Here is a 16,466-nt window from a genome sequence, read left to right as displayed (position 1 = left end):
TAAGTCTATGAATTGGCTATTAAGAGAGTCAAGTGGGGTTTTTTCTTACATAACTCAGCCAACCAGGCACACACTGTTTTCTTCCCTGTATTTCTTAATACACTGTACTGGCTAACAATGGAACACAAGAAAACAAATTCAGAATATTTGGCCATGCATTTCATACTAAATGTTATTCAAAAGCTAAAATGTGCTTGTTATTGATTAAGGTGCGAGTCAGCCACTGCATTAGGAGCCTACTGAAACATGTATGATCATCACATCCACAGCAAATTCAAAGTATGTTGGCTGACGTGTCTTTAAAATTACCTGAGGACATAGGAGGGCCGCAGCAGACAGGGATAGCCCACGTGGTTGGCGAAGTTGATGGCGTCTTCCTGTGAAGGGAGAGAAGAGCACAGCAGACGTTGTAAGCTTTATTTGTTATTTGGATTTACTAATCTGTCATGTCATGATAGTGATTCCTCCAGAATGGTCTGCCACAGTTTGGAGCAACTTAATAAGTTCAAGATTATCAATTAAAAAATACAAGGAAATACAGGACAAAGAAAGAAGGGGTTCTGACTGTTGAAAGGTTTGAAAAGTAAAACACATTTGATTGCTCCAAGACTTACAGTCACTAACGTACAAATCTTGTTTTAGGGAAACAAAAGAAGAAATAACATTCTAAAAAAAAATAATAATAAAAAAACACCTGTAGTTCAACAAAACAAGTGAAAAAAAACTAACTAACTAACTAACTAACTAACTAACTAACTAGCATTTAGTAAAATAATAGGCTAGAAACAAATAAAGACACCAATTTGGTTGATCTATGGCCCGGAAAGCTCCATCACCAGTCCTTAACCTGAGCTTTGTTTAGTTTTTCAATCATTACGTAACTAATGATACTAATGATATTAACGCATGATAAATGCGTTAATAAACGCATTTATCATGGTATTCATATAATGTTAGAACACTGTATGATTAAAGTCACTTGAGACAAAAAAAAAAAAGAATCAATATCAAATCAAGGGTGTGTGTTTGTGCTTGTACTTCCTCTCGTACAGCAAGTCCAATTTAAATTCAACTACACACATTTGAAAGGCTTCTAGAAGGAAAGATGTACTCCCATGTCAGCCAAGAACAAGACTAATCAAAAGAGTAAAAGAGAGAGTATAAGTGCTCCAATAACAGCCAGAGCGTGGGGCTTCAAGTCAACTCCCTTTAGATTTTCTTTTCTTCCTTTCAGTTCACATAACGAATGAGAGAAGAAAGAGTACGAGTCGTGGAAGGAGTCTAGCAGTGAGAGACCCTCTCCTCCTCATCATCACCATTATCATCATCGCTCTTTCTCTCTTATCCATCTCGCAGGTCTAGCCTCTTTCTCGCTATCATTATCCACTGTTCACTTGCCAGGTGGGATACCATTAACAAACACGAAATCGCCTCCCAGAGAACCATCCCCCCACGGCTCTACTGGAGTTATTTCAGCCCAATAAAAACAAACTGTTTCTTCAAGCTCGGCAGGGAAATAGAATATGTAGGTAGACTCTGGAGAGACACAGAACTTTATCTGTTTGTAACGGATAATCGCTCCTCAGTGGTAACTGAATACAACGGTAATGGAAGAGACATATTTCAGCTCCGACGGCTGACACAATTCAGTGCTCCACGTGTCCCACAGAGGGGCCTGCCAGTGCTTCATTCTGATGTAGCCGACAGCTGGTCGAGAGGGCCAAACGCAAGAAAAGTGCTAAACAAGACAGTAAGTTGGGGGCACAATGCCCTGAAGAGGAAGAAAGTTCTACAAATAATCAGACAAGTTTGTCTGTAGGGAAAGGTGTGATGCTGTAGGGCTGTAACTAAAGATAATATTATGTGTGTTTGGCGTGGATGTGGAGTGGTCAAATATATTATAATAAAACAGGAAAACTACTTTTTCCACCCCTAAACATGCACCAGGAAACAGTCTGTTTGAATTGTTAGACGGTTTAGCACGATTGTATTCTTGGTGGTTCAATATACTGTTGACTTTAGTTTGACTGGAATTATAAAAGGGCAGAAATTTGGTATAAAACGTGCCAAAAACTGTTTTTTTCTCCGTTTCTCTGTAAAATGCAAATATTAATCTAAAAGTATCTGAATGTACACAAATGTAAATTTGAAAATAAAAGATTACCTAGATGGGAATGTCGTTTGAAAGCAAACCTCATTTGTCTGAACTAACTTTCTCCAAACACCCTGAGCTTACCTCCTCTGCTCACTCGTGTTCTGGTGGAAACCCTGATACAGGGAAGCCATCCTTTTACAGTTTTTTGCCAAAAGACAGTCTGCCAAAACACACGAGCAGTCAAAGTAACTGAGCTGACTGGAGTATTATCTTAGAGCAAGAGTAATACTATGACACTTAGAGGCTCCTGTGTGCTCGGGTCCCATTCCACAATACTCACATATGGTCACAACGCGTATCCTAATATAGCATGCTATAATACATCCATTATTTATTTATTTATTTCTCACTAGGGAGCTGAGGGCCCTCCACGGGGCTTGGGCCACCCCGAGGTCATCTAGTATACTTGAGAAGACGGAGCGTTCCTCAGCCCGGTCGATCTGCAGGGGGCTCGTCCCCAGAATCTTCACCCCGCTGAGATGCAACGGGACAGCAAGGTTGTTGGGGATCTGGCCTCCGACAGACACAATGCTGCCAGAGCAACCCTGGAGAGGAGGGGATGGAAAGAGAAGAATGTGTGAGATAAAAACAGGATATATAAAAAAAAAAAAAAACCAGCAGGTAGAATAAAAGAATAAGAAGTGGAGGGGGAAGAAAAGGACAGGAGAAGCGAAGATACTCTGTCAAGTCTGGGACCTCCACAGGCCTATCAGCCAAGATTAACCGTCTGAAATCTGCGGCCGCTTCCAATTATTCTGGCCACTGATCACATAGAGAAAATATGAAACAAACAAAACCGGTTGATCTTGGTCGTTCCATGGGTTTAGTTATCACTAGGGACAGTGTGTGTGTGTGTGTGTGTGTGTGTGTGTGTGTGTGTGTGTGTGTGTGTGTGTGTGAGCGTGAAGAAGTATGTGTGCTCCTTTAATAACAGCATGCAGCCCCTTTTCCTGTCTAGCTGATCCAGGGGGGATGCTGTTTCCATGGCAATGCCAGGTTGTATCTCTTCATTATTCATGGGCCTGCTCTCCTGCTCCTGTCCAGGGTTTATCTCCACGCTCCAACACCGTATTTATCACACACATACACACACAGAAAGCAAGAGGGGACCGTGGCTGTGAGAGACGGAGTGATGGTAATGCTATCGCCCTGAACAAACAAACACTTCATCACACTCTGACCCCGTCGCGACTTTAAGTGGATTACAATGTCTCTGCAAAGGAAAGTCAATGGATATAAGTACGCAAACACACAACACAAATACACAGATATTAATAAACATATACATAGAAAATATCAGGGGAAATAGCAGCTATTCATGTCCTTGAGCAACTTTAGTCCATGCATACTAAACAGCAGCTTTGGGCAATAAGATGGGAATAACATATCATTATGAACATGCTAATGTATCAAGCATGGACATGTATGTCAAATCACTGCTTAATTAAAATTATTTTCAATATAAATCTTGGTAGGCTAATGTCAAGTTCCATATAACTGAAATGATAATCACTACAATTGGTATTTTTGCAAGAAATCTACAACTATATTACTATATGGAAACACATCTTTGATGGTAACTTAGTTGTAATTCAGTATGCAGTAGGCTTTTGCACAGTTTTTGTTCAAATGAACCTCATAAAACAACCCAAAAGCCTCACAGTGAGTTGAAATCACCACCTAAGAATATAGTTATCCATAGAATTATTCAGAAAGCACAACTATGAGTACTTTGAGAGTTACAGAGAGGTCAGCAAACCTTGAAAACCCATGAAAAACCAACTCACCTTAGGTGAGCAGATAGAGCTGCATAATAAGTGTCCCAATTAGGACTCATTTCCCAGTTTCTGTCAGACTCTCTGAGAGGGGTTTGGTTTGGCGGCTTTAAATGGCCAAGAACATCCTGGAGGATAATTTAAGTTTTAAGTTTATATATAAATATGATCAACATACAGGTTTTTTTAATTTGCTCGTTTGCTCTGGGGAAACTCCATGATAATAATTCAGTCACGCTGCTAATGTTTTATTTCTACTTTTTATAATAAAGAATTACTCTAGCGGTACAATCACTTGAAAACAAGTCAATGTGCATGCATGCTGTGAGTCTTGGACCCATACATTTACTCGATGGAGATATTTGGCAAATATTGATTTTATTTATTTAAATTCGACTAGTGTTTCTGAATACGTTGACATAATTGATTTAGTTTACTATATACGTATTCTGTAATTGATCATTACTACTCTGCCTAGGGGAGGTCTTACATTGATTGCAATGCAATATTTCAACCAGATTCTACTCAATACACATGAATATATAAGTAGTTATTAGCACTGATATAACCCTTTTGATAGATTGGAGACCTGTCCATAGTGCCCAGCGTCTCTCCTAATGCATGCTGGGATAGGCCCAGCAACCCAGAATGGGATAATGTAAGTGTGTGTAGATCATTGAACATTGGTAATATCAGTGGTACATCAATGGTAGTTGTAGTGTTTGGGGTTTTCAGTGGAGAGTTGAAGAATTCCATCACCTACCAATACAACTTTATATTCCATGATAAAAATGAAGAGGCATATAGGTCATTTGTATATTTTGATTGAATTTTGTCAAGTTAGAAACGGCATGTTTGCGTGTGAGTCCGAACCTCCTGTTGGGAGATGTCAAGGATGCGCTCCAGGGTCAACTCCTCAAAGTAAAGGCGGTCACATTCGTCGAAGTCTGTGCTGACCGTCTCAGGGTTGTGGTTTACCACCACCGTCTTCTTACCCATCTGCCTCAAAGCCCTGATGCTCGACACCGCACACCAGTCGAACTCAACACTGCTCCCTGGTGGATCAAACGGTTGACTCATTTGAGAACATTGGCCATAAACAGCAGTTCACAAAGTCAGCATAACAAATATCAAACTGCATATAATCTTCAAAACTTGTATTTGAACGGCATTAAAATGGAATGAAAGCTTGTTGTTGAGCTCACCGATGTGGTAGGGCCCACAACCAAGAACCATAATGCCCTGGTCTTTAAAGTCCAGATCATTCTCCTGTTGGATTGATAAAAACATTGTTGACAATGCACTCTTGTGGACATCAATAATTCTATAGCACAGCAAAAACAGCCATCTTACAACTATGACTAGTAATTTTCAAAACAAATTGAAATTGAAAGGTATTTTAAATCAGACACATTTGGATTGGCTAAAATATGTACATCATAATGGTACTTTAGTATGTATTCTCTGTTAGCAGAGCCCATACCTGACCATGATAGGTACAATACAGGTAGTTGGTCATGGCTGGGTACTCGGCTGCCAAGGTGTCAATCTGAGGAAAGGGATCAGAGGAAAAAAAAATGTTAAAATGGGTTAGATGGAGAAATAAAATAAAAACTTCCTATCACACCTCTACAATCCAACAGTAATAATCAGATTTACAGTAAATATCATAGTTTTGGCCAATCAATAAATTGTAGATAAAAATAAAAGAGTTCAAATAATGCAACTTATTTTTTCAGTACTGATATATCGTGTTCATATTACTTCCTCTGAGTTTTGCATGTTTTGACCCGTGAATCAGGAATTACACTCTGGACTAAACACTTCAATACTGCATGAAGTGGAAAGACCAGCTTTAACCTCTATGCCCCCTACATATTTTCATACTCCCCTCATTTACATTTGTGGCCAAGGGGTCTGTGTACGTGTCTATGTATTGATCAGGCAGGGTCTGTTATCTCAGTCGATCTCACGGCTGAAAAATGCTAATTTGGTGTAATCGAGAGCTGCAGTGACTTTGTGTCAGTCGGGAAATTGGAAGGATCTTTGTTTGCTTCTGGCCTCTGACGCCTGGGTACCGAAATAAATTCCGCACAAGACATCAGAGTTTCTGAGTTCACGTTTATTAAGTTTCAAACTCAAATTACCTCCACAACAAAGTGTGGGGTGGAAGTGATTGAGCTGCTGCAGTGTTTAATCATGTATATGTGCATGCTGCAAATATGGGAACTGATTTTAACATTATTATTGTATTTTCCATCTTATATTAGGTATTCTATTCCATCTTATTTTGTATACTTAATATTTCTATTCTTTCATCAAGTGTGTTTTATTATCCATCTTATTTTACATTAATGACATTCCATCCCTGTTTTTAGGTTCATTCTATGTCAATTTTCCTATATTGTAAAGCACTTTCTGCTGCATTTCGTGTATGAAAGGTGCTATACAAATTTAAAATTGAATTTAAACAAAATAAACATTTATTATTAATATCATCATCATCTGGCCTATGCTGGAGGCTCTAAAGAAGCAGCCCAGTGATGCTCACCTGTTTGACCCAGGGTCTGATGCCGTGAGTGAGCCTCAGCTCTCTGGCTTCTCTCTCACTGGAGCCGAGCATCTGACCGACCTGCAGGTCTGAGAAGCCGTCCTGCTTGGCCTTCAGCAGAAGCCCCTTGGGTACTGTGCAACTGTGGGAAAAGACGATAAATAATGGTAATCATACAGAGGTTTAGCTAAATCCTTCACAACTCCATACTTTGCCCACAGTTTAAAATTGATTAGTTGGATTTTACATTTATAAAGTGAATAGTCGGGTATTTCAGTTGGGTTCAATCAGTGTTTTTTTTTTTAAAAGGACTTGAATTGTAGAATGTAAAAGTAATGAATTGGACTAGTTAGGGTTCAGGATCGCTTCCAAAACATTACACGCCATTTGTATTGGAACAATAGTGCTCTGGACCCTGAGTCTGAAATAAAGTCAGTCTGTCTATCTATCTATCTGTGTATCTGTCTATCTGTCTATCTGTGTATCTGTCTATCTTTGACATTTTGTGCCATGACCAAATTTCCCTTTACACCGTAAGAAAAGTGCAATATTTACTGTTTGATACATTCTGGTACCACACTATGTCACCTACAAAGTAGACGTTTCCAGAGTATGTCAATCATCTCTTCAGCTTAAAAGTTTAATGGCTGAGATGAATGTGGTAGTGGGGGAAAAGAAGCAGAGGTAGATACAAAAAGACAGACAGGTGACTTTATTATTGAATATGTTCTGTCTGTGGCCCCTGCCCTACAGCCATGTATTTTCAAGTTCACTGTACTAAGAGGGTCATTCCAGCAAGAGGGTCATGACTTGCTCGCCTACCCAGCGATGTGGACAGCATGGAACAGCCCACCTTAAAGTGATCGATAACACATTGACAAGCAACACACCGAGGTGTCAAAGCATCAGGTCGGCAAAGGCGGCCATTTAAAACCCACTTTAAATTAATACAACTTTAATACCAGCAGTGAGGATACACAGATAAATGCTGGCAGAAATAATGTGGCAATTTTGAACTGGACCAATTTATAAAAGTCAGAATTTTTGCCAATTTACTTCACTGGTTGTCCATACAACAGACAAAGATAGACAATAGACAAAAAGATGAGCACAAGAGAATTAAAAAAAATCTTATTATAATTATAGTATTTCTTTCTTAATCTTCAATAAAATGAAGGAGTTATCAATTTAAATAAATATATGTGATGCAGCTGAAAGTAAACAAGCTTGTTTCAGAGAAAGATGAAAGCAGAGAAATCACTGTCAGAAATATGCAACCTCTCAAGATTTCTTCCGATAAAATAAGAGAAACATTTATCGAATTTTTTTTAATCAGAGCTGCTCTTTTCATATCCGAGAAGTCAGAAGACATTTTGATGTATTTTTATATTTAACCTTTCCCTGATTAATAAACAACATACCTTATACATTGGAACCATTTACTGTTCTGGCTGAGTAAATATGCCTTAAATAAAAATTGTTTTTGATTTTCTTCCTTATTTAAACATGCCGAATCAGAATGATTCAGCAGAGTCGGTGCATTATTAAACAAAGAGGACACTTATATTTTTGAAAATACGTTTGCAGTTTTACAAGTAGTTAAATCAAAAGGTCCGATATCGAGTGAGTCGTCGGGCATTGATTATTGTGATTTGTCCAGGAAATGTTAATCTTAGCATACCGATGGGTCACATGTTGCATCATGTTTTCATGAAAGCTAGCTCACAAAACATCCAAAAGTCAGCCGGGTTTAAAGTAAGCGACTTCACAGTGAGGACAGGACATGCGAGATGGTGGTGCAGTTACTGGGCAAATAGTTACAGTACATACGCTGCTTATTAAAACCACAATTAAATATTTTGTTCTTTTTCTGAAAAGGAAAAAAACAAAACAAGACAGCGTTTAAATACAACAGGTATGGAGTTATTGAAAAGAGGAAAGTTAAACTAAACACATGACTGCATGATGAAATTGATATTGATCTCCTTATGTAACTCCCACTAAGAAAGCAACAAGCGTATTTCCTATAATGTCACAGAAGAAAAAAGGGTTTCTTATTTCCGGTAAACCACAACGCGCTCTCTCTCTCTCCTCCTTATCTGAATTATTTATGACCTTGTAGCATAACAATATTGGAAATGTCAAATGTGTTTTAACTCCCACCGCACATGGCCGGGCTGAGAAATAGCAAACCCAGCAAGCAATGAAAGCAGAGAGCAGCCGAGAACCACAGGAAGGAAAGACATTTGATCAGTGAGCTCGGTTATCTTGTGTGCAATTATCCTCTCTAAAAGAGCAGTTTAAAGCAAGAGCGAAACCCGTTGCATGCCATAAATGTACGCATATTTGCCCTCACACACAAATAACACATGAAAACACACTTAGACAATGTGTGGCTTCTTTGTGTGTGTGTGTGTGTGTGTGTGTGTGTGTGTGTGTGTGTGTGTGTGTGTGTGTGTGTGTGTGTGTGTGTGTGTGTGTGTGTGTGTGTGTGTGTATTCAAAGAGTGAAGAAAGGGGCTGTCAAATACTCAGGTTTCTTTACAAAAACACACACAAATTAAAACTAATTAAAAAATGGTAAGAACCAATTTCTGTATTTTCACACTTTTCCTTTACTTAAGTGTGAACCTTCAAAGTACTATAATGACACTTTTTTGTGTTGTATATTTGCTGTCCTTATACACAGTAAGTCCATTTGATTGTAATTCATGTCAAGCACAGGGCTGTGTACCTAATTGTCTCTGTCATCATATGCAGACAAATCTGATTTGTGTCTTTATGTCTATAGGTTTGATCAAACGGTATTCTAAAGCAAAATGTCAATGCTGAATATGGAATATGATGGTACAACTTAAATATTGGTCAAGTATCTATTTTGAAAACCAATTTGGTTTCGGTCATTCTTCAAGTAAAAACATTAGATCCAGCAGAGGATTTGCAGCTTTTACATATTTTGTAAATTGATAATCTTTGGGTTTTGGATAAATTGCCCTCACTTTAAAAGGATGTTCCTCATCTTTATCAATAAATATCCTTCAGTCCTACTACAGCAATAGAAGATCCAGCACTCTTACACACACCATGAGTCTGCTGACCATGGTGTGTGTATATGTATATATGTGTGTGTGTGTGTGTGTGTGTGTGTGTGTGTGTGTGTGTGTGTGTGTGTGTGTGTGCGCTCAGCTCTACGCTCCATCAGTCTTACAGCAGCCTATTGTTGTGTGTCCATCCCAGCGTCCCCTGCTTCAGAGGCAGTGGAGACTACAACAGCCTTCCATGTGTCAGCGTGTTGCGCTGGGTGCCCACCAGACATCCAGCCATTCATTATTAAACAGCAGAGTCAGAAGGAAGCAGCAGGTAACCTGTGGCTGAGCCAAGAACATTCACAGAGGCTGTCCGGGTAAGAGCCCGAGGGCAGAAAGTGAGAGAGAGGCAGCCGAGACGAGGCAAACCACCAGAGAGACAGAGAGCTGCGAAGAGACTGTAGTCCATCTCATTTTGAGGACCAACATTTTCCTATTTAAGAATATTTCATCATTTCTAGAGAGAACTATAAATGAGGATGGGCCAGTCGCAAAAATATTCATTAAGTGGATTGTTTATGCTGTGTTAGTACAATTATTAAACAGAATGTATTAATTTAAAACAAAAAATTAGAATAGAATTTCCCTGCAGGTTTTTATGCGTTGTGGTCAGACACGTTTTAATTAATCGTCTGTAGCAAAATGCCAACGCTAACCTGCAAACCAACAAAGTCTAGGGCAGAAATAATGGCACGGATAACCAGGTGATGAATGTATACGACAGTGACAGAGACAGCTTGGGAACTAGGAATATATTTCATAAAATTATAATCCACGAGTCTACCTGTGGTGCAATAGACTGCAACTTTATGGATGGATGAACTGTATTTTGGAGCAGATAGTTCCACTTGACTAGATATTTTCAACCATCAAAGTAAAAGGAGAGAGCCAGAGAGATACCATATAGTAAGTAACTTTTACTCTAGTTCGTGAGAATGTCACAGCACTATCTACACAATCCCACACACACACACACACACACACACACACACACACACACACACACACACACACACACACACACACACACACACACACACACACACACACACACACACACACACACACACATTATTATCATTAAATCTTATGTGTGTACTTCCACAAAAGCTATTATTTTTAAGTCCCTCCTTCCATCTCCTACTCCCACAGTGGCTACTTATTTTTCTTCTCTTGTGCTCGATGTAAACTCCGCTGACAAATTTTATGAGGCCTTTACAACTGCATCTACACATAGCAATAACTTTAAACTAAATATGTCTACATAAGAATACTAACAAAGTTCCACAATACTTTTAAAGCAGTACTTGGCTCATTAGCACCTTTAAAAATCTGGAAAGTCAAATCAAGTCACGGCATCCCTTGGTTAATAACTACACCAGAGGAATAAAGAGAAAATGCAGAGAAGCAGAAAGAAAATAGATAAAAGGAACGCCTGATGGTTTTATACCAAGCTGTGAAAGAACCGAAGATGTCTATCGATCTCAAATGTGTAAAAGAAGCCAGGCCCTGCTATTTCTCGAATACTATATCATCAAAATCATTTACATTTAAGACCTATTTCTGAAATAACAAACTTCATCAAAAGTTTTAAAGAAGACTATGTACTTGGAGTTGATTTCTTTTATGATTACTTGATTTAAAAAAAAAATTCCAATCATGTTTTAGTGCACGTCATAGCGCAGAAGCTCCATCAAAGTAGTTGACGACCTTCTATTTGCAGCAATTTGAATTCCTCTGAATTTGAGCTCCGTTTGTGACACTGACTAAAATGGTTTACATTATATTTATAAAACGGGTCTCTCTCAGTAGCCATGGATAATGCCAACTCTTCAGTGGCCCCTCTGACCCGTGGGGTTCCCCAAGACTCCATCCTTGGCTCATTGTCATTCTGTAAATGTCAGGTGACACACAAATCTAAATCCCATTAAAAAAAAAGACGAAGAAGGCAATTTGAATCATCTTTTATCCTGCCCGTCAGATATAAAGTGCTGGATGTCCCAAAGCCTTCCCACCTAAATCAAAATTAATTGGAAATAATTATCTTTGGCCGCCTAAAGTCAACCTCTATTAACAGAACCATTTTGTACTCTTCAGTCAGAAACCTGGGTGCAATATTTGATTTTTCTTTTGAAAAACAAATTACAAACGCTGTTCAGTCATGTTTTTATCAATTAAGGAGCATTTCAAAGATCAGGGGTTTAATTTATAAACGTTGAGTAAGCATAAAACGGGGCCTGAAAGAGGCCAGGCAGAAGTTGGGATCTATAAAAACGGACTTGACGGGAGAATGTGCGCACCTGTGCAGAAACTCTGACCCATGCGTGCAAACATTTTGGAAACACGGGGAACTGGCGACGCATATCGTGAGGCGCTGAATTGAAGCCAGACTGTAGAAATTAAATGTGAGAGGCATCATTACAGGTATAATGACGCCTCTCACACATTTCATTTCACCTCAAATCACAAGTTACTTTGCACTTATATATTCTATATAAACCAGCAGTGTTATTTGTGCTTGCACTAATGAGCCATAACTATAAGCACATTTCACTTGTCAAAGATATAAACCAACTCAAAGCTCAAATCAAATTTGGCTTAATATTTCATCAGATGAAATCATCATCAGGTGTAAGATAATGTCAAATAGCATTAAACAGCAGCACAGAGGGTCAGTAGTTTTCAATAATCTTCTCATACTGTGCATATATCACCAAGAACGATCTGAGTTTTCATGAAGTGTTTGTGAGTAACATCATGGAAATGAATACTGTGGTGACCCTCGTGATGCGTTATGTTGCACGACAGATACTCTGGCACACGAGGGAACGAGTGTTCTTCCTCTCGCTAGTTGCCGTGATTCGCCGTAAAGAACCATCGTTCAGATGGCTCATTTCTATGCATCAGCATTCATAAGGTGCTTTGCATTGACCAGTTATGGTTGAAAGTGGGCGTGTAGAGGGCGAGATGTGAGGCTGAACCAGCTGCGCACACTTGACTTGAGATATTTAAAGGTGCTCCATGGTTTTATTTCTTGATTAGATTATTGTAACTCTTAAACTACGAGTTTAGTTACTGATCACCTTTAAAGGACTTCATGGTTCTGTTCCCCTATGAGCCGGGTCGCAGCCTCAGATCCTCAGGCAGGGCTCTCAGTGACTGGGCTTTTGAAGTCAACGCCCCTCGGCTCTGGAACTCCCTGCCCGAAGGTCTGACACTTGCAGAATCAGTGTCTGATTTAATTTTGCCTAAAGTCCTGAATTCTTAATTCAACGACCCATGAATCGACTAGCACAGACAGAAAAACTAAAAGTAACAAAACGTTACCCGTTGTAGTTTGCCAGGTGCTGCTCCAGCTGCGTTATCCTGTTGAGTTTGTGGAGGAACCACTTGTCTATAGATGTCAGCTGGTGGATCTGATCAACACTCATACCACTGTGAAGGGCCTTAAAGGAGGAGACGTGAAACAGACTCAGCATTACATTTATCATTCATCATCAAGTTCATCATTAATGCCGTTCACAGGAACATTCTGAGAGCAAAGACATCCAACACGTTTCACACAATTTCAACATATTCTTTAATAAATTGCTCATGATTAAACTTAAGGAACAATATTTTACTTTGCCAATATTAGCCGTTTATGAAAAATCTGATATGAAGCCAGTCTGTGTAAAATGACAGAGGTTCTGCCCTGACCACAGCGTGTAAATATGTTTTATCCTTTGGACATTAGATTTCAGGATAGTGTGGGAGGATTTTACTCGGCAGTGAAACCTACCTTGCCCTGTAAAGAGGGAGCGTCTAATCAAGTTGCAAATGATTATCACTGTGACTTTCAGGGGAGAGTTTTAGTGTCCCACGTGACCCTAGAAGAGATTCGGATGCAAACTGATATAATGTAAGATATTCTTTTTAAATACATAATGCAACAAATGTTAAAGAAACATGCTAATGTTTTATGATTGTAATGATTTACTTTCCTCAAGTATCTTCTACTTATGCCTGAATAACTGTTCTGTGTGTGTGTGTGTGTGTGTGTGTGTGTGTGTGTGTGTGTGTGTGTGTGTGTGTGTGCGTGTTAGACTTGGCTGTTTTCATTTTTTATGGTTTCCCTACTGGTCTGGATTTCCGACATATAGGTTTCAAAATCAAACTGGTGGGCAACAGAGAGATTAGCTAAGAGTAAAAGTAACTGTAACTGTGTGCTGACCACCTTCAGGCATTACAGCTGGTGTGTGATTGCTTAGAGATAAGATGTGGATCAATGATCTATAATGCTGTCACCATCTTCAGTGATCTCACTCCATATCCAAGGGGACAAATATATCTCCACCGTCAGGACACCAAGCTCACACAGTTGGAGGTTTTTTGACACAGACAGACTCATTCTGCTCTTCTTTCAGATGGTGATAAAAGCATGTTGAAGTGCTGGACCTGTAAGTGTTTGAGACCTTGCAATCGTTCATGCAATGTCTGTGTTTGAATGACGGAACTTGACCCTGTGTCTTGATGCGCTTATGAAAGTGCTGTTTCACCTTCATCTGATTCTATGAGCAAACAGAAAGGCTAACGCTACTGTATAAGGCAAGCAAAAAATAAAAAAAATCTTTCAGATTACATCCTCCCCCACATGAGAAGCCCACTATTTCAGTTAGATAATTAAACACTATCTATACAGTGCTATCTATACAGTATATGTGTTTTCCAAATATTACAATTCTTCTGAAACTATTTAACTACATTTTCCACACAATTAGGCAGTCACATCTAGGCATGCAGACGGGCAAAGGACACATTTTGCTCTGCATTTCATGTTTTTTTCATGAACATTTTTAAGTTCAAAATGTGATTTTAATGAGAAAGCTGTAGTCAGTGTCATTCATTATTAACGTTATGAAAGACTAGTGTACCTTGGCGAGGGAAAAGATGCGGGTGATGGAGGGCACAGCCAGCTCCTGTTGCAGGTCCTGGGTGTCAGGCCAGGCTTTCTTGAGTGGCAGCCGGGGCACAAAGCCATCCACTGACGGATGACACATCCTCAGGGCCTTCTGCACACTCTCCTCAAAGGTTCGGCCAACTGCCATCACCTGAATCCAGAATAAGGAAATACATCACTGAATAACGGGGGTGTGTGAGCATAGTGAATAAACAAGTGGATCCGTGAGTGAGACAATGAGCGAATGAGTCGTCTGCGGATCCTCCCCCACCTCTCCGACACTCTTCATGGCACTGCCAATTTCATGGGACATGCCCTGAAAGCGGTCCAGGTCCCAGCGGGGGATCTTGGTGACGATGTAGTCTAGACTGGGTTCAAAGCAAGCTGTGGTCTTCTCCGATACAGCGTTCTTGATCTCCGGTAGGGGGATACCCAAAGCCAGCTTAGCTGCAACAAAAGCCAAGGGATACCTGTGAGACATGGACCAAGGGACAGGGAGACCAAATCAACTAGTGGTTGAAGTTTATGCACCAAATAAGCATTATTAGCATTGATCACAGAGTAATGATCTTCATCAAAACTGTGATGTCGTGACGTTAAAGATCCAAGATATAAGTTTTGATATTGTCCGACATGTGTGTGCACCTTCTGTTTGTATGGATGCATTCTCTCACCCAGTAGCTTTGGAAGCCAGAGCGGAGCTTCTGGAGAGCCGGGCGTTGACCTCAATGATGCAGTACTCCAGGGACAGCGGGTGTAGAGCATACTGGATGTTGCATTCGCCTATAATGCCAAGGTGACGAACCACTTTGATAGCAGTCTCCCGAAGCATGTGATACTCCTCGTTGGACAATGTCTGGCTAGGTGCCACTACTATGGAGTCACCTGAGGACGATGAGTAAGAAGAATTTAAAGGTTTTAAACAGTATTAACTCTGAACTTGGTGTTTGGTTAATGAGCTTAAACATCACATTAAGCAACAAAAGCCTGTTTCTTAAATAGATTTGGATTTAAAACAGCAAGTATCCCATGTAAAGCATTACCCTATATATCTCCACTTTTTGCTGTAAATGCTTGTTTGTGCAGTTTCCTTTTCTTCAGAACCTCTAATATACTGAATATAATTGTATTTACCATAACATGTGTCATCTGAATTTTCTGTATCGTTACTGTACAGTTCTTGTAATTAGCAAGACATATCTGACTTACAATATAGTTTTACAACTGTCATTACAACTTGTAAAATGTATGGAAAGTTATCATCTATTGTTTTACAGGAGAAGCTCTACACTCGAGATGATTGCATTTTAGATGAAAAGCACACTTGTCTGTTCATCCTTTGGAATGTGTAAAGACCATCAAACCATCTGTAATCTTAGTTACACTTCAAGTGTCTCAGTCTGTACAAGTTCTAGGTGTTGGTTGTTGTTGTTGTTGTTGTTGTTGTTGTTGTTGTTGTTGTTGTGGACTGAATTGAATCCAAAGGCTGAAGTGTTCCACTCAAGTATCGACTCTCTATGCTTTTCTTGAACCACAGAAACAAGGTAAAGAAATAACACAAGGACAAAAGGTGTCTAGAAACATCTATGTTCTATTGACAGGTAAACAAGTAAATTTGGTGAACAAGACCAGCCGGATCGCACTGAGAAGAACACAAAGAAAACCTCATAGCCTCCCCAGAAAGAGAATGTACGCTCTGTGTTTTTGAGAACGAGGACGATAGAATACAAAACGCAAACAACTGAATCAAACACAGCAGAACTAAAGTGAGAACACAATATTGGGGGAAAAAAAAGAACACCAAACAATGCATGACAGCCTGAGGACAATTACATCAGCATGTAGTACTGTGTTTTAACTTTAGTACCTGTGTGAATGCCCAGCGGGTCGAAGTTCTCCATGTTGCAGACGGTGACGCAGTTATCAGCCACGTCTCTCACCACCTCATATTCCACCTCCTT

The 16,466-nt window shown here is 39.6% G+C and overlaps 1 protein-coding gene across 1 annotated transcript in view; it reads right to left on the bottom strand.

Annotated features, from left to right (window-relative positions):
• Positions 1 to 16,466, bottom strand: part of cps1 (carbamoyl-phosphate synthase 1, mitochondrial) — a 50,408-nt gene that overhangs the window by 20,216 nt on the left and 13,726 nt on the right. Inside the window, exons 17-27 of the mRNA XM_068702714.1 lie at positions 16,373 to 16,466; positions 15,180 to 15,390; positions 14,777 to 14,975; positions 14,480 to 14,656; positions 12,894 to 13,012; positions 6,482 to 6,623; positions 5,414 to 5,479; positions 5,136 to 5,199; positions 4,804 to 4,985; positions 2,506 to 2,700; positions 310 to 377 (exon numbers count right to left, since the gene is read on the bottom strand). The exon at positions 16,373 to 16,466 is cut by the window's right edge and continues 51 nt beyond it. Coding sequence (XP_068558815.1) covers positions 310 to 377; positions 2,506 to 2,700; positions 4,804 to 4,985; positions 5,136 to 5,199; positions 5,414 to 5,479; positions 6,482 to 6,623; positions 12,894 to 13,012; positions 14,480 to 14,656; positions 14,777 to 14,975; positions 15,180 to 15,390; positions 16,373 to 16,466 — 1,517 coding nt within the window. The remainder of the gene's footprint in view (positions 1 to 309; positions 378 to 2,505; positions 2,701 to 4,803; positions 4,986 to 5,135; positions 5,200 to 5,413; positions 5,480 to 6,481; positions 6,624 to 12,893; positions 13,013 to 14,479; positions 14,657 to 14,776; positions 14,976 to 15,179; positions 15,391 to 16,372) is intronic.

This window comes from Cebidichthys violaceus, unplaced genomic scaffold (assembly GCF_023349555.1).
Source record: "Cebidichthys violaceus isolate CVI_PGR_0920_01 unplaced genomic scaffold, fCebVio1.0.p SCAF_11, whole genome shotgun sequence".
Classification (NCBI taxonomy): Eukaryota; Metazoa; Chordata; class Actinopteri; order Perciformes; family Stichaeidae; genus Cebidichthys; species Cebidichthys violaceus.
The sequence above is the reverse complement of the archived record's forward strand: the minus strand, read 5'-3'. Positions and strand labels throughout refer to the sequence as shown.